This window comes from Eulemur rufifrons, chromosome 20, assembly GCF_041146395.1.
Source record: "Eulemur rufifrons isolate Redbay chromosome 20, OSU_ERuf_1, whole genome shotgun sequence".
Lineage (NCBI taxonomy): Eukaryota > Metazoa > Chordata > Mammalia > Primates > Lemuridae > Eulemur > Eulemur rufifrons.
Genome location: NC_091002.1, coordinates 23,519,432 through 23,544,085, shown reverse-complemented (window position 1 = coordinate 23,544,085; position 24,654 = coordinate 23,519,432). Strand labels below are relative to the sequence as shown.

At 35.8% G+C, this 24,654-nt stretch overlaps 1 protein-coding gene across 1 annotated transcript in view; it reads left to right on the top strand.

Moving 5' to 3' along the window:
• ITCH (itchy E3 ubiquitin protein ligase) overlaps window positions 1-23,231 on the top strand; it is a 108,485-nt gene extending 85,254 nt beyond the window's left edge. The window contains exons 15-25 of the mRNA XM_069496662.1: window positions 897-969; window positions 1,819-1,890; window positions 4,531-4,619; window positions 6,453-6,612; window positions 6,799-6,932; window positions 7,263-7,403; window positions 12,263-12,383; window positions 12,847-12,951; window positions 13,470-13,566; window positions 16,623-16,695; window positions 20,769-23,231. Of these exons, the coding sequence (XP_069352763.1) occupies window positions 897-969; window positions 1,819-1,890; window positions 4,531-4,619; window positions 6,453-6,612; window positions 6,799-6,932; window positions 7,263-7,403; window positions 12,263-12,383; window positions 12,847-12,951; window positions 13,470-13,566; window positions 16,623-16,695; window positions 20,769-20,868 (1,165 nt within the window). The 3' untranslated portion in view covers window positions 20,869-23,231. The remainder of the gene's footprint in view (window positions 1-896; window positions 970-1,818; window positions 1,891-4,530; window positions 4,620-6,452; window positions 6,613-6,798; window positions 6,933-7,262; window positions 7,404-12,262; window positions 12,384-12,846; window positions 12,952-13,469; window positions 13,567-16,622; window positions 16,696-20,768) is intronic.
• Window positions 23,232-24,654: the final 1,423 nt, after the last annotated feature.

Here is a 24,654-nt window from a genome sequence, read left to right as displayed (position 1 = left end):
TCTGCCATTCCAGAGCATGGTCTCCATCCTCAAGGTCACCTCATGATCTGTGACAGCTGCTGAAACTTCTGCTATCAGAGTCACACTCCAGGCAGGAATATGGAGGAAGGGCAAATTGTAAGAGAGGAGGGGGGAACCAAACACCTTTCCCAGCTACCTCAGCTTTCTTTTAAAAAAGAGCCTTTCTGAAAGTCTCATACCACTTCCACTTGGAGCTTATTAGACAGACTTAAGTCACATGGCCACACTGAGAAATGTAGGTAGCACCCCACTTAGTTAAATGTCAAGAGTCTCATTTAAGAATAAATGAGGGGCCGGGCGCGGTGGCTCACGCCTGTAATCCTAGCACTCTGGGAGGCCGAGGTGGGCGGATCGTTTGAGCTCAGGAGTTCGAGACCAGCCTGAGCAAGAGCGAGACCCCATCTCTACTAAAAATAGAAAGAAATTATATGGACAGATAAAATTTATATAGAAAAATTAGCCGGGCATGGTGGTGCATGCCTGTAGTCCCAGCTACTCGGGAGGCTGAGGCAAGAGGATTGCTTGAGCCCAGGAGTTTGAGGTTGCTGTGAGCTAGATGACACCACGACACTCTAGCCTGGGCAACAGAGTGAGACTCTGTCTCAAAAAAAAAAAAAAAGAAAAGAAAAGAAAATCCCATAACAGTGGTTTCAACAAGATCAAAATTTATTTTTTTTCTTTTACTTAAAAAAGTCCTGGGGAAATATTTCCCCCCTCCCCCCCCAAAAAAGAAAAGTTATGTTAGGAATATGCTGTACTTTATATTTTTGTATTTGACTGCTAAATACTGAGAAGGGGTATGGTGTTTTGCTTTCCTTCAGCATTGTCTTTTACAAGCAGCTATATATGTCATGTTAACCTGTGTCCTTCCTCAGAGACAATGGACCCCAGATAGCCTATGTTCGGGACTTCAAGGCAAAGGTTCAGTATTTCCGGTTCTGGTGTCAGGTTAGTATTGGGACTGTATCTCTGTACTCCCATTCCTTTGTTGTGTTGCTTATATAACACAGTGATTGTGAAAATAATTAACTATAGAAAAACAGGTTTCATTGGACTCTCTTTCCCCTATTTTTATAGAGAAGAAAGATTTAAGTAGATAATTTGTAGCTTATGTTGTCCAGAAAATTAAGCTTCAAATCATTGGAATAAGAAAACGTTATCACTTTTTTCTCAGTACCCATTACTTTCAGATAGCAGAAATCTTCAAATATAAGTCAAAAGATTTTCTGATGTATAAATTCTAACCAGCTGGTTTTATATCTAGCCTTTGATATAAATTACTTTGATAGCTAATACATGTATATACTTACATGAACATGTACATACATGTTATATTTAGAGTGTTTTTTGGGGGTGTGATCAATTATTTCAGATGTATAAATATTTAATTGAATTAATGATTTCTTTATGGATTCTAAAGAAAATGAATGCACTAGTCAGCGTGTTACTACAATTAATATTTTTAAACTTCAAACTCTTACAATTAATTGGACTCATGGAAGCAAGAAGAATCTGAATTAACTTTTTGACAATAAAATTAACCAAAGATTTATTTGACGCATTGAGTAAGCTAAGCACTGTGCACATATCTTGTTTTCCTCTGTTTTTAATGTATTAAATAATCAGCTAGCATGAGTGCTCACAAATGCATGGTTAAACATTATTGAATATAAATTCATATTTATAGCCTATTTGTTTCTGTGAGCAAAGATAAAAGTAAATAAAACTTTCCCCTTTTGATTTTTTGATAGGCCATTTTAATGATGAGAGCTGACTTAAGTCATTCTTATATTTCAGCAACTGGCCATGCCACAGCACATAAAGATTACAGTGACAAGAAAAACATTATTTGAGGATTCCTTTCAACAGGTACTATTTTATTCACTCAAAAGTTATCCTCCTGGCTGCCGGCCCAGGACCACCTTTTGGTGCTGGCAGTTCTGAACAGTCAGAATTTCTTGAGTTGAAGTTCTTGAATTTTTTAAGTCTAATTTCATTGCCAGCTACCTTCGGACTTAACATTTAGATAGTTGTGCATGCTGGTATGTGTTTGTGTTTTGTGCTTTGGAATGTCAAAATAACTTAAAGTGATTAGTGAGTTTCAGATTTCCATTTCTAAACTGTTAAGTGTTTGATTTGAAATAAATATACAAGTAAGAAAAGAGGCTTTCTGTAGACAGAGGTCTAGAAATGCCCATATGAACGTTGTTAGACGAGTAGACAGGAAGGAAAGGGGAAGACTTTGTTTTTATTATACTTATGCATTTTTACAATAAGCATGCTACTCTTGCAATTAAAAATATTTTTAAAATGTAAGAATGAAAATAATTGGTCATTGGTGACAATATCGTAAAGATAATTTTCAGAAGTAGTCAACAAATTTTTTCACTTGTCCTCAGAACCTGAGTTAATTTACTATTTACCTTTATCTTGTGGATATCACTAACAATCACCTGCAACTAAATGTTAAGTGATTGTGTTATAGAGAAGATTAAAATAACCAGTGAAAAAATGTCTTAAAATGAAAACATCTGATTAGTCCTTGTTTTATGGCTAGATGTGGAAGTGATTATTTCCAAGCACCTGTAGTATTATTGTAGTAGCTATATCTTCATGAAGTACCAAACTGAATGCAAAGGGAAAAGAGATTGAGATAGTTGACAGTAGCTTGCTACTTGATTTTAGAAAGTATAATGTTAATTTCCTGATGGAACCTCAGTTATTAACATTACAGGGAAAAGCCAATTGTCATTCTGCTATGTAGGAGCAGACAGCTTTTTAGCAGAAGTTAGAGCTTGACTGAGGCCATTTAGAGAATTGCGAGTCATTCCCTTGATCTGATGTATCAGAGGCCATTCCCCACTCTAGTTTTTGTCCAATTCTATTTTTAACATTCATAACCACCCTTTCATCAGTGAGTAGACCATTTGTGTTGAGCCAGGTTCTTAAGTAACTTGCTTGTAGCAGTGCTAAAAAGATACAAAACATGGTTAAGTTGTCCCGTTATCTTTTGACCTTTGAAACCTAAAGACTTTTGCAGAATAACAGCCCAGATGTTGCTAAAACAGTTATTTAAAACTGTCACCCTAGACTTGACATCCATCAAATAAATGGGTAATAAAAACTTAACAATTTGACAACTTAGCAAGACCCCATCTCTACAAAAAAATAGAAAAAATTAGCTGGGCCTGGTGGTGTGCACCTATAGTCCCAGCTACTTGGGAGGCTGAGGCAGGAGGATCGTTTGAGCCCAGGAGTTTGAGGTTGCAGTGAGCTATGATCATACCACTGCACTCCAGCCCAGGCAACATAGTGAGACCCTGTCTCTTAAAACAACAACAAAAAAAGAAAAAACCAAAAAGCAAAAAAACATAATTTGGTTGCATAAAGATAACAAATCTGATAGCAAAATTAGCATCAGATTTTCTTCGCTTAGCTGTTGGATAAGGTTGCCTCGGATAGTGTTTCTTCTGTTAACGCAACTGCTTATGGGGAAAATTACAGAAGAAAAAATTTTTTGCTTTCGTACTAGCATTTGTTAAAAGGAATTATTAATATTTAAAGATAGTTTTAACCTTGTGACATCTCTCATTTGCATTGCTATATGCCTCACCTGTAGTATTTGTAGAATATTTGTCATAAGCATTGGATTTTTTCATTATATCTGACATTTTCTTGTTTGGGTGGGATGTGAATTCATAAAAGTGATGTTCCTGTTTTGTGGGGAACTGAAGAGAATCCTGGCATAAACAGATTACTTATTGATCCTCTCTGGATATGTAAATGTGAGAGTTCATTCTTATCACTTGATCAGGTATAGGCATCATTTCAACTTCTCTCTCCAGGCCCTTGCATTTTTTTCCTAAGAGTAATATATATAATGTTGTACTGACCCAATTTTGGTCAAATAATTAGTTTTACAGAGGGGAAATCCAAATGATCTATCCATTGTAGCTCAGTGTTACCTATCCTTCAAATATGAAGATGATCCTATTAACCACCTATAGTGAAACACAAAATTTGAGTAGTTTTTCTAAGTTATTTATATGTTGCTACTAAGAATGAATTTTCATAGTTAACTGTGTTCTCTCTGCAGCCACTGACTTTCATTTCTAGGTTAGCCAGTTAGCTATTGTGTGTATCTTTAACTGTGAACCAAACCTAATCAAACCAAAAAAAAACCAAAAAACACCACTCCTTTGACCATCGCCACAGTTACTCGTGCTTCAAGCAATTTATGTAAGCAACTCTATAAATGAACAGTAACATCATTAAAAATAAAATTGCATGTGTAAAAAGTATATAGAAATATAGATAAGCATAATACATATATAAAATATTATGAACTTTAGTGTATTTTCTGCATGTATGGTTTTGACTAGACCATAAACATCATTCTGTGTCATGGGGGATTTAAGTTACCTATAACGAAGGAGATGTCAAACCTGGAAGTGGTAGCTAGTGTTTTAACAACTGCTTTTGCCAATTCTTTCATTTATTGTTTTGTAGATAATGAGCTTCAATCCCCAAGATCTGCGAAGACGTTTGTGGGTGATTTTTCCAGGAGAAGAAGGTTTAGATTATGGAGGTGTAGCAAGGTAGTGATAATATGAATACTCAGAACTTAGTTCCTTTCTTCCAAAGGTACCATTGCACTTTGCTTGCAAGTATTATTTTCTCAATCTTATAGTTTAGGAAAATGAAATATAGCAAATTATTATACCTTTATTGTGCTATAGCTACAGAACTTCAACAAACATTAATATAGCGCTTTCTCTCTAATGTACTGCTGCTTGATTTCACCTACATCGCTCATTTAATCGTCAGGATGACCCTGTAAGATAAAATTTTATGGATGGTAAAGAGGTTTAGAGACTCACCTAGGCACATAATAAGTTGTAGAGCCTGGATCTGAGCTTTGAATCATCTAACCAGTAACCAGTGTTCAGTAAACCACCTCATATCTGTCCATAGAGCACACAAGGCCCTGTATTAATCAGGTCATTTTATGTACCACAGATCCATTATACAGATAATAGTCATTCATGTCCTAACTAAGATTAATATATCATGAGATAGAAGGCTTTATAGGTTTGCAATGTGTTAGTTTAATTAAAAAAGGTGGCTTTATAAAATAGCAGTTGAAAGTCTTAATTCTAGTTTCTTTTTCATATTGGAGCTTTTAATCAAACCCTAGAAGATAGCCTTTAGCAAGAAATTCCTTTGCTTATTCTATAACAGTATTTCACACCAGGTTATAAATTTGAAAAGCAGTGGCAGTGTGGAAAGGCAAGGACTTTGGGGTCAAGACTGGATTGGACTTTTTTTCTACCCTCAATAATGTGACCTGGGGTAAATATTTTCATCTGTAGAATAAGAATAATAATATCTACCTTCCTAGGATTATTGTGAAGAGTAGAAATACTGTTTATTAATGACCTAGTCTAGAGCCTGATTCTTGTGTGCTCAATAACTGGTAGCTACATTTTAGTAGTTACTTATATTGTGTTTCCAAGCTCAAATAAAACTATTTCAAAATGTATGAAGTAATCACAGATAACTGACAAATTAGAATAATAAAATTGAGTAGAAACATTTAATTTTTGTTCAAGTTAGAGATAATTCAGAAGGAAGGCAATCATTCATTCTTAATCAGAAAATCAACTAGCAATATTAAAGTATAAGCAGCATTACCACCAGAGGCCATGAACTAACAGGAAAAGAGATCTAGGATATGAGCTGTGATACCACACATACTGCCCCAGATCTACTCTGTCAGACCTACTCACGTTACATAGTTTTAGTAACCATAATCTTATGTTAATAGGGGTTCATATTTTCATGGCATTTGAATTAGGCTTCTCAGAGCATTTTTCTAACAAATGAGTGGCGAGAATTAAGTGCTTTATAGCTTCTATGAAATCGGAAGGTTTTTCATATTCATCTAAGATATAGGGGAGTAGTAGTAATTTGGTGGGGATCATTATGGGACTTAGTAATAGATGGAATAGTAGACTCATTTCCGCCGCTCTAATCACATTGGTCATTAGTGAATTTTAAATTTTCCTATGTATAGTATTTCATCTATTCTAAGACTAACATTTTCATATTTTAATGTCTCTGAAATTGGGATGATTATCACAAGTATAGTTGGAAAAAAATTTTAGTGGTTCATCAAATAAATAAAGGTGAAATGATGTCTTAGATTCCTTGAAATATAGTAATGAGCAGTGCATAACTATCATCTCTGTAAAATAGATGGGAGTTTGAACATACGCATGACATTAGAAAAAAAAAAAAACCACCATGACATTAGAAAACTATCACCAGTTGAGAATTGTAGATTCCTGAGAACTTTGTAGCACTGCTTTTTTATTTTTTGTTGTGGTTACTTGCAAGATTTTTCATCCTAAATTTTCTTTTGATTTCAGAGAATGGTTCTTTCTTTTGTCACATGAAGTGTTGAACCCAATGTATTGCCTGTTTGAATATGCAGGGAAGGATAACTACTGTTTGCAGATAAACCCTGCTTCTTACATCAATCCAGATCACCTGAAATATTTTCGTTTTATAGGCAGGTTTATTGCCATGGTAAGTGCAGACAGAGAACTGTGCATTTACTTTGCTAATTCAGCGATACTAAGTTTTCTCCTGTGTGCCACAACAGATCTTATATATGACAGGGAAGTTTTTTTAAGTGAAGAATTCATCTAACATTTTGAAATAAAATGACTGTTACACAATTATCCTAAATGATATTGTTTCCCTTTTTCATAGGCTCTGTTCCATGGGAAATTCATAGATACAGGTTTTTCTTTACCATTCTATAAGCGTATCTTGAACAAACCCGTTGGTCTGAAGGATTTAGAATCTATTGATCCAGAATTTTACAATTCTCTCATCTGGGTTAAGTAAGTTTCTGTTGCCATTTAGTTTACTAAAATACAGTTTATATGCTTTCATTATAGTATCGGTAACTTATCCAAACTGTAAACATGTAATTGATTTATTCAATTTACATGATGTGTACATCAAACCTGTCTTATTATTTAATATGATAAATTTTATAGAAATGTACCCAAGATATCTTATGCAATAATATTGATAACCTTAGAGCACAATCTTCCAATTTCTTCTTATTTTGGTGTCATAGGTTAATTTAAGAACATAGTTTAGTTAAAACTTTAAGATTACAATTGCATTGGTGGATATAACAAATATTGCTAATTTCATTTGTACAGAGAAAATAACATTGAGGAATGTGGTTTGGAAATGTACTTCTCTGTCGATAAAGAAATTCTAGGTGAAATTAAGAGTCATGATTTGAAACCCAATGGTGGTAATATTCTTGTAACAGAAGAAAATAAAGAGGAATACATCAGGTAAGAGAGTGCTTCTTTTGACGTAGTTTTGCCTTTCTGTGGGACTATAGCATGTTGATAGTTACCTATTAGGACTAATGTACAATATCTCAAAAAAATATGTCTTTGTACTTAACATCCTATGTAGGCAGTTATTTCTCATTTCTAAAAACAGTATTTTTAATAAGTGTGAGGTTTTTTGTTTTTCTTTTTTTTTTTCTTTAGGAGACAGGATCTTGCTCTGTAGACCAGGCTGAAGTGCATTGGTGTCATCATAGCTCCCTGTAACCTCGAACTCCTGGCCCCAAACAATCCTCCCACTGCAGCCTCCCAAAATGTTTGGATTACAGGCATGAGCCAATGTGCCTGGCCTAAAAAGTATTTTTAAAAGAGTTTTAAGGGCAGAAATCATGCTGTATCACTCTTGTAAATACCAATTCTGTAACCACTATGCCATATAACATGTCATTAAAAAGAATCTCAAATTTATATGTAGATGTTATGGGGACTATTAGAAGATCAGGTAAAATTTATAAATAAAATGATAGTTTATAGTGTATCTTCTCTAATTCTTTGAATTGGTTCATACTTCTAGTCTCAAGAGTTACTAGTTCATTCATATCTTCTTAACAGCAATTCTGTCCAATCAGGGTTAAATTTAGCATATCTGCTGATTAAGCTGCAGTTTTTCTGAGTTTCTTGCCTGGATTTCCCTCCAAAATTAAAACTATACTATATGACACAGTGGACAGTCACTATTTGTTGGTAAATAATCTATCCTTTTAAAAATTTATTTAATTTAAAATATCCTCTTAAAATTTCATTTTTGCTAATTCTTTGCACAGTTTTTTTTATTATGGTATGTCTAGATTTTGTTATATATCTAGAATAACTGGAGAAGAAATGATTTAAGACTTAGGTAAATCAGAAATGTATTACATTCGTCAATAGTTTTGTTGTTGCTAATATAACATTTTAAGAAAATGGATAGCAAAAAAAGATTTTTATATCTTACAGGTTTGCTCAAAATTTAGAGTTATTGGGGTTTTTAAAAAATATTTTTTAAAGAAGCATAATTAGAATAAAATATACAGATTTTAAGTGCATAGTTTGAATTTTGATAAATGTGTTTATCAGTCTAAATGTGAGCATTTTAAAGGTAGGATAGTGCTAGATCACCCTTCTAAATGCCAGTTCTATAAACACTATTCTGTATGACATCATGTCCATGTAAACATGACTCAAATCCAATTATGAAATATTCTTTTTCTTCTTGCCCCCCCCCCCCATAAGGGGGCAATACCGTACACATTTCTCTTGCCCTGGTCCAGAAGCAGCCAGTTCTATTTAGTTTTAGTTCTATAACTGTGTCTCATCTTGAATTTCCTAAAGTGAAATTGTATAGTATGTACTCTTCTATGTGGCTTTTTGTGTCTGGTTTTTTTCTTCTACTCAGTGTTTGTAAGATTCAGCCCTGTTGTGTATATCATCAGTATTTTTTTCCTTACTGTTGCTGAGAGGTATTCAATTCTGTTTATATATAAAAATTTGTTTATCCATTCTCTTATTGATAGGCATTTGGGATGTTTTCCAGTTTGGAGGTATGATAAGTAAAGCTGCTATGAACACTCTTGATGAGTCTTTTTGTGGGTGTATTTCTCTTGAATAAATAGTGATGGGTCTTAGCATAGGTATTTAACTTTATTAGAAGCTTTTCAACAGTTTCCCAAAGTGATTGTGCCATTTTACAGTCCTACTAGCAATATTTGAGAGTTGCTTCACATTCCTGCCAACTCAGTATTGTCGGTAGTATCTCACCGGTGGTTTTAATTTCCATTTCTCCTTTGACAAATGGCGTTGGAGTACCTTTTTGTGTGCATATTGATTGTGTAGCTCTTCTTTTGTGATGTGTCTATTCAGATCTTTTGTGCATTTTATAATTGAGTTGCCTTTTGTCTTTTTATTGTTTGTAGTTCTTTTTTGTTGTTGTTTTTTTTAAGAGGTAAGTCTCACTGTGTTGCTCAGGCTGGCCTTGAACTCCTGGCCTCATGTGATCCTCCTGAGTAGCTGGGACTACAGGTGCACATCACCATGCCCTGCTTAATTGTAGGAGTTCTTTATATGTTCTGGATCAATGATTTTAATCCTTGATTTTCTAATATAGGCATTTAAAGCTATAAATTTCCAACTAAATACTCCTTTAGCTACATCCCACAAATTTCAGTATGCTGCATTTTTCATTATGATTCAGTTCAGAATATTTTCTAATGTCCCTTACAGTTTCTTCTTTGATCCTTAAGTTATTTAGAAGTATAATATTTAGGCCAGCTGCGGGGGCTCACACCTGTAATTACAGCACTTTGGGAGGCTGTGGGGGGATGATCACTTGAGACCAGGAATACAAGACCAGCCTGAGGAACATAGCAAGACCACGTCCCTGCAAAATATTTTTAAAATAGATGGGTATGGTGGTACGTGCCTGTAGTCCTAGCTACTAGGGAGGCTGAGGCAGGAGGATTGGTTGAGCCCAGGAGTTCAGGGCTACAGTGGCTATGATCACACCACTGCACTCAAGCAGCCTGGGTGACAGTGAAATCCTGTCTCTTAATAAATAAATAGTAGTAGTAGTAGTATACTGTTTAATTTCCAAATATCTGAGGATTTTCCAAACATGTTTCTATTTTCTAATTCAATTCTGTTGTGCTCAGGGAACATTCTCTGTATTATTTCAGTGATTGTAAATGTTTTGATACTTGTGTTTATAACCCAACCCATGGTCTATTTTGTGCACTTGAAAATATATATACTGCCATTGGGTTAGTGTTCTATAAATGTCAGTTAGATCAAGTTGGTTGATAGTGTTAACGTTTTCTATATCTTTACTCGTTTTTTTGTCTAGTCTATCAAATGTGTGAGGAATATTCTTAAATTATAAATATGTCTGTTCTTTCAGTCTTATTTTTTGCTTCATTTATTTTGAATGCTTATTTGATGAGTTGACTCTATGGAACGTCATTCTTTATTTCTGGTATTATCCCTTGTCCTGAAGTCTGCTTTTTAAATATTACATATCCACTGCAACTTTGTAGTGATTAGTAAATGTATGGTATATCTTCCTCTGTCCTTTTACTTTCTATCTCTGTCATTGTATTTAGAAGTGTTTCTCATAAACAGCATATTCTTAGGTCTTATTATTTTTATCCAGTCTGATAATCCCTACTTTATAATTGGAGTGTTTAGTACATATTTATATATAATGACATCACTGATGTGGTTGGAGTTAAGTCTAACCATTACTATTTGTTTCTTATTTTTCCCAGCATCCTCTGTCCCTTCATTCCTGCCTTCTTTGAATTAATAGACTAATTTTTACTTTTTAAAAAAAAAAGTCTTCTGTTGGTTTCTCTAGCTATACCTCTTTGTTAAACTTTTTTAGTGGTGATTCTAATGATTATGATAATATGCATCTTTAACATACCCCTGTCTACCTAAAATTAATGTTACACTACTTCTTGTATAATATTATAAAGGTCGTAATTCTGTAATTCCATTTATCTCACTCCAACCATTTTTGTCATATTGTGCTGTGCTCTTATTGTCATATTTTTTCTACATATTATAAATCTCATAATACTTTACTGTTATTCTTGCTTTAAGTAATCAATAGATTTTTATAAGGAAATCATGAAAAATTATCTTTTATTTTTACTCACATTACCATTTCTAGTACTCTTCATTTCTTCTCACAGATCTATTTTTCCATCTAGGATCATTTCCCTTTAGCTTTAAAAACTTTCTTTACCATTTCTCATAGTTTGCATCTACTGGTGATAAATTTTCTCAGCTTTTATGCGAAAACATCTTTATTTCACATTCATTTTTGAAGGATATTTTTACTAGATTTAGAATTCTAGGATTATAGAATAATGGTATGTTTATGTTTTTATGGTTTATGTTTTTCAAAAGAATCTTCATTTTCTATGGACATATACTGAAATATTTGTTTAAAATGAAATTATAGGCCGGGCACGGTGGCTCACGCCTGTAATCCTAGCACTATGGAAGGCTGAGGCAGGAGGATTGCTTGAGCTCAGGAGTTCGAGACCAGCCTGAGCAAGAGTGAGACCCCGTCTCTACTAAAAATAGAAAGAAATTAGCCAGACAACTAAAAATATATAGAAAAAATTAGCCGGACATGGTGGCACATGCCTGTAGTCTCAGCTACTCAGGAGCTAGAGGCAGAAGGATCGATTGAGCCCAGGAGTTTGAGATTTCTGTGAGCTAGGCTGATGCCACAGCACTCTAGCCCAGGCAACAGAGTGAGCTCTGTCTCAAAAAAATAAAATAAAATAATAAAATAAAATTATGGGCTGGGTACACTGGCTCATGCCTATAATCCTAGCACTTTGGGAGGCCAAGGCGGAGGATCGCTTGAGACTGGGAGTCTGAGATCAGGAGTTTGATACCAGATTGAGCAAGAGCGAGACCCCGTGTCTACAAAAAATAGAAAAATTAGCTGGGCATGGAGGCACATGCCTGTAGTCCCAGCTACTTGAGAGGTTGAGGCAGGAGGATTGCTCAAGCCCAGGAGTTTGAGGTTGCAGTGAGCTGTGATGACACCATTACACTCTAGCCCAGGTGACACAGAGCAAGATCCTGTCTCTAAAATTAATTAAATAATTAAATGAAATGAAATTATATGATACCTCGAGTAGGGGCATAATTGAAATAAAATTGGCATTGTGATACGTGTACAAGGGGTTCATTATACACTAGTATATACTTGAGCTTTTTCATAAGTTTTTTAATTTTATTTTTATACTTAGAATTTAAAGGTAAAATCTAAAATTCCTAATAGCTTTCTTATATTTATTTGCCAGAATGGTAGCTGAATGGAGGTTATCTCGAGGTGTTGAAGAACAGACACAAGCTTTCTTTGAGGGCTTTAATGAAATTCTTCCCCAGCAGTATTTGCAATACTTTGATGCAAAGGAATTAGAGGTAATGAGATTTCCTTCATTCCCCTGCAGTATAATAGTAAACAATGCCTTCAGATGTCTTCTTTCAACTCACTTTCCCATCTTTCTAGTTGCAGTAGTATTGCTAGCAAGTTGTTTTGAAGCATCCCCAGTGGTTATAGAAAACCATAATTTATCCAAAGATAAAAGAAGAGTATTACCACCCCCCCCCCAAAATAGTATTACTGTTAGGGCTTCTTTACAATTGAGTGACTTATTTCCCTGAATATGTGTATGTATATATATATATATATATATATGACATCATACATGGAATTTTGCCTTCATGAATAATGTAGATATAATTCTTGATGTACAGTTTACACCAAAGCCTGCTGATTAATTTGTTTTTATAAACTGTGTTTAATGTTAGTCTTTCCTTATCGATGTCTAACATTTTTTGTATAGTTACCTAAAGAAACAATTTGTCTTTTTCATCCCTAAAGGTCCTTTTATGTGGAATGCAAGAGATTGATTTGAATGACTGGCAAAGACATGCCATCTACCGTCATTACACAAGGACAAGCAAACAAATCATGTGGTTTTGGCAGGTTTGTTTCTAAATTTATTTCTACTGGTATAATTTCTTAGAATTTGCTTACCACATTTGGAAAGGAGTTACAGAACAAGATTGTACCAGTGTGTATCAGTCGAAACCAGCCTGAGCAAGAGACCCTGTCTCTGCTAAAAATAGAAAAATCAGCTGGGCTCAGTGGTGTGCACCTGTAGTCCCAGCTACTTGGGAGGCTGAGACAGATCCAGGGAGAAAGGAGGTGCTGCCCTGGAAGAGCTGATCTTGAAACTGCATGACCAGGGAGCTCTCAGGCCCAGACCACTCTTCTTTTTCTATCTCCCTTTAAAGATGCGGTCCTAAGAATTATTTAGGGGAAGGTGTGTGGGGCTTTGACAAACATGGAAATGCTCCCTCCATATTGTTGGGTAAAGTAATTATCTAGTGCAGTGGACACAACAGGTTTCTTTATGATTTGAAATGATCGTTTTTCTTTCTTCTTTAATTTGATGAATGTAATATATGACTTATATATCTCTTTAACTGTACTTTTAACAGTTTGTTAAAGAAATAGATAATGAGAAGAGAATGAGACTTCTGCAGTTTGTAACTGGAACCTGCCGATTGCCAGTAGGAGGATTTGCTGATCTCATGGGTATGTATACAGGATCATTTTTCCTATACAGAAAATTATTTATCTCACTACTTTACATACATGTGTATACAGCTTATCAGAAACAGAAAAGACAAAGATAACCATTTTCTTAACTAGTCCCAGTTACTCTGCATTTGTATAAACTTTTAAATTATTTTGTAGTTCTTACTTCTGTAGAAATTTTTAATGTCCAGGCTGAAACCCACAGTTTAACTCAGTAGCATAACAGTCTTTATATAAATCTGTTCATTCAGGCCAGGTGCCGTGGCTCACGCCTGTAATCCTAGCATTTTGGGAGGCCGAGGTGGGAAGATTGCTTGAGGTCAGGAGTTCTTTAATTTAGTGGTTCTTGACCTTACCAGATCCAATATCCCATTTTCATTAATAAATATTTATAATATATGTCATTTAATATTCTGATTTTTAAATGAAATAACCTATCTACAATCTCCAAAGAATACATATTCATAGCACTGACTGTAATATAAAGGAGAAATTTTTAAAAAATGATTTTAATGAAATAATGTGTATTTCAATACATGTATATTTAGATATAACTATGTTAGAAGATATAATTAAGTAGACAGATACTTATTCCTACTTACAAAAAAAGGTTTGGATTTAAGAGAAGATCAGAAGCCATTCTGAATAAGCAGCATTGGAAAATGAAAGAACAGATGGAAAAGATGAGAAATAATTGAGAAATATATGATAAGAAAAAGAAGGAAATAACCTAAGGACAATATACCTGCCAAAATTATTTATAGATTGTCAAAGTGGAGAAGAATGATGTAGATCTTAAAAGTATAGTATGAAAACATATCTTCTTTCATGAGTTCCCACTACAGACCAAGGTTCTGATAAGTAAAAAGGCCTCTGAGACCACATTTGAAAGGTGGGTGAAAATAGGAACATATGGGTAAGAGTCTACATAGCAGTTGTATGGTTTAGGGACATTGTCAAAGTAAGATTGAAAACAACAAACTAAAAATAATTTCATTATATAATTTTTATAACTAGATTTCTTATTGTTTCATAAAATTTTAGAAAGCAGTCAGGGTGATAGTAACAGACATTTGTAAAATAGTCTTAATGAAATCCACTAAAATTTCTTTCATATGTCTGCTATTAAAATATTTGATTCTAAATCTATTAGAAGCAATTCAGAATCTTCTTTATTACATATTAATTTGCACTATTAAACGCTTTCCCATCTATGTAGTTAGAAATACTGCTGGGTGTGATGGCACAAGCCTGTAGTCTTAGCTACTCAGGAGCCTGAAGCAGGAGCATCACTATGATTGTACCTGTGAATAGCTACTGCACTCTAGCCTGGGCAACGTAACAAGACTCATCTTAAAAAAGAAGAAATTTTCTAATATATTGAGTAGAGAGAACATGCAGTAGAGAGAACATGTGTGTGTAACACCACCAAACAACTTTAACCATCCTTTTTCATACTGTTTCCTATACTACTGGATTTTTACATAACTACTTGTGAAAACAATTCAGTGTTATTTTCTTTCTTTCTTTCTTTATTTTTTTTGAGACAGAGTCTCACTCTGTTGCACTGGCTAGAGTGCCGTGGCGTCAGTCTAGCTCACAGCAACCTCAAACTCCCGGGCTTATGTGATCCTCCTGCCTCAGCCTCCCAAGTAGCTGGGATACAGGCATGCGCCACCATGCCCGACTAATTTTTTACATGTATATTTTTAGTTGTCTAGCTAATTTCTTTCTATTTTTTTTAGTAGAGACAGGGTGTCGCTGTTGCTCAGGCTGGTGTCGAACTCCTGAGCTCAAACGATCCACCTGCCTCGGCCTCCCAGAGTGCTAGGATTACAGGCGTGAGCCACCATACCCGGCCAATTCAGTGTTATTAAATACAAAAGTACTACAATTTATATTTGTAGTAGTTTTAGTCAGGTGGAACATGAGAAAATTCTCAGTGCCTGACAGTCCCACATGTTGCAGAAAATTTAGCCCTTCTAATTAAAAATCTTGTAGCACTACCAGTCATTGTGATCACCAATAAATGCTTCCTAGGGAGCAATACTGACCTGTTAGAAAACCATTGCTTTATGATCACCATTCACAGCTATCTCCAACAGAAGGTAAATGAGAGATAAGAATTGGGGTGTGGGTGTGGGTATGTAATGGTATGCCCTATAGGACCTGTAAGTTCAAGCATTTTTTTTTTTTTTTGGTATATATTTTAGTTGTCCAGCTAATTTCTTTCTATTTTTAGTAGAGATGGGGTCTTGCTCTTGGTGAGGCTGGTCTTGAACTCCTAAGCTCAAATGATCCACTCTCCTCGGCCTCCCAGAGTGCTAGGATTACAGGCGTGAGCCACTGCGCCCAGCCTGTTCAAGCATTATCAATATTCAATTCACTACAATGTTTATATTTCATAAAGTTTTAACAATTCTGTATTTAAATCAAGTTTTATTGTATAAGACAATGGAATATAGTTTCCTTATAGTATATAAAACTAAAATTAAGCTTTTTGTGTGTTGTTATGTGTGTTATTCTGGCTAAGGAATGCTAGATAAAACTTATTGCTGGCCGGGCACGGTGGCTTACGCCTGTAATCCTAGCACTCTGGGAGGCCAAGGTGGGAGGATCGCTTGAGGTCAGCAGTTCAAGAGCAGCCTAAGCAAGAGTGAAACCCCATCTACTAAAAACAGAAAGAAATTATCTGGCCAACTAAAAATATATATAGAAAAAATTAGCTGGGCATGGTGGCCCATGCCTGTAGTCCCAGCTCCTCAGAAGGCTGAGGCAGGAGGATTGCTTGAGCCCAGGAGTTTGAGGTTGCTGTGAGCTAGGCTGATGCCATGGCACTCTAGCCCTAGCAACAGAGTGAGACTCTGTCTCAAAAAAAACTTATTGCTGAGCACCACTCCTAGAGTTTCTGATTCAGTAGGCTGAGGTGTATTTAGGCCCTGTGGACTTGAGATTCTTACAAGTTCCCTGGTGATACTGATGCTGCTGGATTGGGGAGCACATTTTGAGAGTCATTACACTAACCAGCTGTTCATGATTTCATTATGTTTTAGGGAGCAATGGACCACAGAAATTCTGCATTGAAAAAGTTGGGAAAGAAAATTGGTTACCCAGAAGTCATACCTGGTAAGTAAAATGAGAATAGAGAAAATAGCCTTTTTCCATTTATCCTGTAGCTATTTAAAGCCAGTTAGAAATGAAATATTTTTCCTATGGTATTGAATTTTTATTGTTTTAATAGATGTGGGGGTACAGGTTAAATTCTGTTACATGTATATATTGTATAGTGGTGGAGTCTGGGCTTTTGGTGGACCTATCATGTGGGTAGCGTACATTGTACCCCGTGGGTAATTTTTCGTCCCTCACTCCCTCTCTTCCCCCTTGTGAGTCACCATTGTCCATTATACCACTCTGTGTGCCCTTGTGTAGCCATAGTTAAAAATCCCGTTTATAAATGAGAACATGTGGCATTTTTCTGTTCCTGAGTTACTTCATTTAGGATAATCGCCTCCATGAATTATTTTCAACAGCTTTTTTGAGGCATTGTTTATATAAAATAAAATTTATCTGTTTTAATGTAATGATATTTAGATTTATAGAGTAGTGCAACCATCATTGTAATCCAGTTTTAAAGCATTTTCTTCACCCATAAATTATCCTTTATGACCATTTGCAGTCAATCCTTTTTCCCACCTCTGAATTAGATTTAGAATTCTTCTGACTTTTCTCAGAAGGCAGGGAAAGAAATCAAAGTTAGGAGACCTACTTTCTAACATAGTAACCACTATTTTCTCATTTTAAATGTAGTTTAATCACATTTCCAAAAATGTACAGGACTAAAAAACAACCCTAATCTTATCTCAAATACAGTTAATATGTTGGAATTCAACTTAATGCAACAATATTTAAACTTTATTTTGTGGGATATATTTCAGTGGTCATATATGGTTCTTGCTGGGCATTCCTTTTTTCCCTCATCTCACCTTTTTACTGCTTTATTATCTATTCCTTTATGTTTTTATACATGTACGTACATTTTTTTTTTTAATAACACTTTTATTTTTTATTTATTTTTTGAGACAGGGTCTCACTTTGTCACCTGGGCTAGAGTGCAGTGGCATCCTCAAAGTTCACTGCAACCTCAAACTCCTCGGCTCAAGTGATACCTCCTGCCCCAGCCTCCTGAGTAGCTGGGACTTACAGGCATGTGCCACCATGCCCAGCTAACTTTCCTATTTTTTGTAGAGACAGGGTCTTGCTCTTGTTCAGGCTGGTCTCAAACCCCTGACCTCAAGCCATATTCCTGCCTTGGCCTCCCAAAGTGCTAGGATTACAGATGTGAGCCACTGCGTCCGGCCCCTTACTTTTATTGATACATAACACGTCATAATATTCACCCTCTTAAAGAATGCAATTCAGTGGTTTTTAGTGTATTCACAAGGTTATGCAACCATCACCACTAATCCCAGAACATATTTTTCACGCTGCAAAGAACCCTGTACCCCTTAGCAGTCAATCCCTCTCCACCCCCATGCAGCCCTTGGTTACCACTAACCTACTTTCTCTGTCTCTATGGATTTTCCTATTCTGGACATTTCATGTAAAGGGAATCAGAATATATAGCCTTTTGTGTCTACCTTCTTTCACTTAGCATGTTTTCAAGGTTCATCCATGCTTTAGCACATATCAGTATTTCATTCCTATTTAAAATTAATTTTTATTTGTGGTAAAATATACATAACATAGAACTTGCCAGTTTTAAGTGTGTACAATACTGTGGCATTAAGTACATTCACATTGTTGTGCAGTCATTACCACCATCCATCTCCAAAACTTTTTTCCAACTTGTAAAATTGAAACAGTACTGATTAAATCATTAAATCATCATTACTCCCTCTCCCCAGCTCCTGACAACCACCATTCTACTTTATGTCTCTGTGATTTTTGAGTGCCTTATGTACTTCGTAAGTGTGGGATCCATATCTTATTTGTCATTTTGTGACTGGCTCGTTGCACTTAGAATAATGTCTTCAAGGTTCATCCATGTTGTAGCATGTATCAGCATTTCCTTCCTTTTTAAGGTTGAATAATATTGCATTGTATGGATATACCACATTTTGTGTATCCATTCATCTGCCAATGAATATTGGGTTATTTTCCCCTTTGGCTATTTTGAATAATGCTGCCATAAATATAGGTGTACAAATGTCTCTTCATGTCCCTGCATTCAGTTCTTTTGGGTATATACCCAGAAGTGGAATTGCTCAATCATGTGGTAATTCTATTTTTAATTTTGGGGGAAATTGCCATACTATTTTCCATAGTGGCTATACTGGTTTACATTTCCACCAGCAGTGCCAAAGGGTTCTAATTTCTTCACATCCTTGTCAACTCTTGTTTTCTTTTTCTTTTTTTTTTAATAATAGCCATCCTAATTGGTGTGAAGTGGTATCTCATTGGGGTTTTTATTTGAATTTCCCTAATGACTAATGATGTTGAGCATCTTTTCATGTGCTTATTGGCCATTTGTATATCTTTGGAGAAATGTCTATCCTTTGTTCATTTTTGTTTTAATTATTTGAGTTGTAAGAGTTCTTTATATTATATATTCTAGATACCAGTCCTGTATCAGATATGATTTGCAAACACTTTTTCCCATTTTGTGGGTTGTCGTTTCACTTTCTTATCATATTCTTTGAAGCATAAAAGTTGAATTTTGATGAAGTTCAGAGTGTCTTTTTTCTTTGGTTGCTTGTGGGTTTGGTATCATATATAAGAAATTATCACTGAAGGTCACAAAGACTTACTTTATGTTTTATTGTAAGAATTTTATAGTTTTGGCTCTTTAGGTCTGTGATCCATTATGAGTCTGTTTTTGTGCATGGTATGAGGTAGAGTTCTGGCTTCATTTTTTTGCATGCAAATATCCAGTTGTCTCAGCATCATTTGTTGAATGGACTATTCTTTTTGCTATTGAATCATCTTGGCACCCTTGTTGAAAATCAGTTGACCTTAAATATATGGATTTTTTTTCTAGATTCTCAATTATGTCCTGTTGATCTAAGTGTTTGTCCTTAATGACAGTACCACATTGCCTTAATTACTGTAGCTTTGTAGTAGGTTTTGAAATTGGGCAGCATGTATCTTTCCAGCTTTTCAAGGTTGTTCTGGCTATTTTGGGCCCCTTGGATTTCCATATGAATTTTAGGATCAGCTTGTTCCTTTCTACATAGAGTTTGGCTGGGATTTTGATATGGACTTCTTTGAATCAGTAGATCAATTTGGGGAATACTGCCATCCTAACAATATGAAGTCTTCTGATCCATGGACATAGGATATCTTTCCATTTAGTTAGGTCTTCCTTATTTTATTTCAACAGTGTTTTGTGGTTTTCATTGTATAAGTCTTACATTTCTTTTGTTAAATTTATTATGTATTTTACTTTTTTTTTTTTGAGACAGAGTCTCACTTTGTTGCCCAGGCTAGAGTGAGTGCCGTGGCGTCAGCCTAGCTCACAGCAACCTCAAACTCCTGAGCTCAAGGGATCCTCCTGTCTCAGCCTCCCGAGTAGTTGGGACTACAGGCATGCACCACCATGCCCGGCTAATTTTTTCTATATATATTTTTAGCTGTCCATATAATTTCTTTCTATTTTTAGAAGAGATGGGGTCTCGCTCTTGCTCAGGCTGGTCTCGAACTCCTGAGCTCAAACGATCCGCCCGCCTTGGCCTCCCAGAGTGCTAGGATTACAGGCGTGAGCCACCGCGCCCAGCCCGTATTTTACTTTTTGATGCTATTGTAAATGGAATTATTTTCTTAATCTCATTTCAGATTGTTCATTGCTAGTATATAGAAGTACAGTTGATTTTTGCACATTGAGCTTGTACATGTGTTTTGATTTGACCTCTAACCCCTTGCTTTTTTCAAACTTGAAACATACTGTACTGTGCTGTAATTATACTGTTGTGAATAGCTTATCTCAGTCACACATGAAAACCAGCCTCATTACTTCCTGAGGTTCCATGTTTTAATTTGCCATAACTAACAAAAGTCATAAGTTTACAATTATGTTATGGTCAGTTACAGAACTGATATTTGAACCCAGTTTTGCCTGGCTTTAAGACCAGTGTTGCTATAGTACACTGCCTATTTGATTCTTTGTAAGTTTCCATTCTCAAACTAACAATTTTTACTTCTAGCTTTAACCGCCTAGACCTGCCACCATACAAGAGCTACGAGCAACTGAAGGAAAAGCTGTTGTTTGCCATTGAAGAAACAGAAGGATTTGGACAAGAGTAACTTCTGAGAATTTGCACCATGAAAGGACAAGAAGTTATTTGCAATGTTTGTCCTTTTCCTTCTCTGCCTGTTGCACATCTAATTGTAAAATTGGACTGTGACTGTTTAGAGAGTTATCTGAGTGTAAGTAATTTAATGTTATCATTGAGATTTATCTCCCAGTGATTCTGGATTTCTACTCAGTGTTTCCAGAAATCAGATCTGCACATGACTAGTCAAAACCTTACTTAATATGAGATTTAACACAGCAATGAAATCTGCCTTGTCTTATTCCACTAGACTAGATTGTTTCCTTAACAATTTTGTATATGTGTCAAAAGTCTCACTTGGGAGTAGGTTTTTTCTTTTAGAGATTCTGCAGATATGCAGGGAAGTCCCTTGGTAACTGCAATATACAAGATCTTCCTATTAAGCCTCTTGGTAAGAGGTATTAAAGTGCAAGCTCAGCCCAGCTTCTGGGGTTGTGAGCAAACTTCTGGCTTGTGCTCTTCCTCTCATTTCAGCCCGGCCTGACTGTTGTTTTTCTTTTGTGGAGCATGAATCTATGCACTTCCTAGAAGTGATGCAAGACTCTTGCATCTCTCTACAAGGTAGTTTTATCAATTTGAATACAGGGAAGAATTGGTCCCAGCTTGCGAATGACTTCATACCTCTCTTCATTTGGAAATGAAACTTTACAAACAATATTTACACTGTGGTTCCTTCACTGTTTTTAAAGTTAACCTAGAATTGAAATTAATTTAGCTGAATTCATCTAAGGCCATTATTGATGACTTTTCTATGTTCCTCTACATAATTGAAGCTTTGTAATTTTATCATAATCCAACAATTTCAGTTATATTTAATTATTGCTGAGGAGTTCAGTTTGTAACCAGAGTGCTTTCTAGTCCAAACAGAAGTTAGTGAAACAATTTCTAAAATCACATTTTCATTTGGGAGGGAGAGCTATAATACTGGCTAAAAAGAAAGGAAGATAACATCTAGTAACCACAGAAATTTATTCTCTATGTGAATTAAAAGTCTTCAAATTTATCATTTCTCTAACATATGTTGTAGTAGTCATTTCCATTCTTTACATTGTCCTGAACTGGATTGATATTCCTCATTTGAAATATTATTTTCACTCCTAAAACTTTTAGCAAGTTTTCCATTTTTTTCTCATGACTATTTAATTTTAGACTGCTCCAATAGTAACTGATTAATGCACTTTGAATTTTTCTGTAGTAAATTCTTTTCACTTGGCCTAGCTTAGACTTTCAAGATGGCTGCTGTCATACATTTGACTTTATGGGCAGTGAATGAAGCCCAAGCCAGCTTAGTCCCTATTATAGGTGAACCTGAGGACAACCTCAAAACTCACATAACAGGGGCTTTGCCATGTTTCGGTAGCATAGCATGAACAAGGAACATTAAGCCAAGAATAAGCAGAAAGTAGCAGACCCCTGTTCCCTTATGGAAAGAAAATGGTTTTTCTCCCTAACTGCTCTTCTATATTTATATCCTGGAACAATAAAAACATTTTTTTTAAACTTGTGTATCTGTACTCTAAGACACTGCCATCATAAAGCAGAGACTTAAGTGAATGAAAAGATTGCCTCATCAAGAAATTGTCAGGGTTAAAGGGTGAGATTAGATTCTCTTCAACCCTATATTTGTTTTTTATTTCACATACCCCAGGAAATGTGTGGTCTCTAAAAGCCCTAGTTGTTTCCAAAGTAGGGACTCTGCCTTTTTGTTGGTAGGGGGAAAAATGCTATTGCTTTGTCTTACAGAGCGAATGTTTGCCAACTGTCCATTAATTATATAAGTCTGAACTTTGGTAATATAGGCTATGAAGATTAAGCCTTCTATAAAGACTTCCTATTGAGGTGAATTCTCATACTGAAACATAGTTACATACAATAATTACTAGAGATTTATGAGATTAAATTAAGAGATAATGTAAGAAAATACTCTTTTGGTTCTACATAATGCTTCATGATTCATTTAGGGACCTAGAAATATTGTGTGAAAATGTATAAATATCACCCAAAAGGCTTTCTGCCCTATATTTTTAAAATACAGAATAGTTATATTTGAAGTAGCCCTGGCCCTAGTTCTATAGGGCTTGGCTATTTAATATTTTTATGAAAGAAACGTTTAGTTCTCGAAAAGGTAAATGCTTGTATATATTTTTGCAGCCTGGGATCTCCCTACTCCATTTCTTCCTTTAATTTAAATGTCCACATGTATATGTCTTCCCTGCTGTGTTAGAAAAATGGGGGCTGGATATCCCAAGAATCAGAGGTTATATAAAAATACTGCAGATAGATAGCAGACATAAATATCTATCAGATGTTATCTTAAATTTTGGTCCAAACTGAATATTTGGAAATAGATTTATTGTGTTTAATTAGAGCTTTTTTAACTAAATTGCTTTTAGAATTCTTTTCCTTGTAAGCATTGTAAATGCTAATAAATCCTGTTAATTTTTTTTTTTTTTTTTTTTACTGCATGTTACCTTGAAATAAAAACAAAATGAGCAATTGACTTATTCTTCTGCTCTTTTGTGGGGAGGGGTTGGGGGAAGGCAGCATTCCACAGCCTAGTCAGGAGAGAAGGACCTCACTTACTTCATCAAATGGAGTGGTTTAAAACTGATCAAGAAGTTCATAATAATGCATTCCTGCTGTGTCTTTTATTATCGTATGTTAGAGTAAAAAGGAACCTGATTTCATAAGACTTAAAATAGTTATTTTAAGTTTAATTTAAAATTCAGATACTGCACACAAGAGGCTGAGGCAGGAGGATTGCTTGAGCCCAGGAGTTCAAGTCCAGCCTGGGCAACATAGTGAGACACCTTCTCTTGGGGAAAAAAAAATCAAGTACTGATTTTTCATCAAGAGATTGAGGCCGGGGCTGGGCGCGGTGGCTCACGCCTGTAATCCTAGCACTCTGGGAGGCCGAGGTGGGCGGATCGTTTGAGCTCAGGAGTTCGAGACCAGCCTGAGCAAGAGTGAGACCCCACCTCTACTAAAAATAGAAAGAAATTATATGGACAGCTAAAAATATATATAGAAAAAATTAGCCGGGCATGGTGGCGCATGCCTGTAGTCCCAGCTACTCGGGAGGCTGAGACAGGAGGATCGCTTGAGCTCAGGAGTTTGAGGTTGCTGTGAGCTAGGCTGACGCCACGGCACTCACTCTAGCCTGGGCAACAGAGTGAGACTCTGTCTCAAAAAAAAAAAAAAAAAGAGATTGAGGCCGGGCGCGGTGGCTCACGCCTGTAATCCTAGCACTCTGGGAGGCCGAGGTGGGCAGATCATTTGAGCTCAGGAGTTCGAGACCAGCCTGAGCAAGAGTGAGACCCCATCTCTACTAAAAATAGAAAGAAATTATATGGACAGCTAAAAATATATATAGAAAAAATTAGCCGGGCATGGTGGTGCATGCCTGTAGTCCCCCCAGCTACTCGGGAAGCTGAGGCAGGAGGATCCCTTGAGCTGAGGAGTTTGAGGTTGCTGTGAGCTAGGCTGACGCCACGGCACTCACTCTAGCCTGGGCAACAAAGTGAGACTCTGTCTCAAAAAAAAAAAAAAGAGATTGACATACCGATGTCAGCTCATCAAAAATTTTAACGAAACATGCTCAGCTACCCACAGAGGTCTCATCCTATGTGAAGTATTTCAGTCAAACCCACTCTGCCACATTTTACTATCTGGTTAAAAATCTGAAATGTTATCAAGGGTGATTCATGGAATTTAAACTTTTCGTCTGTGTTATATCCCTGCTTGTTTGGGATGTAAC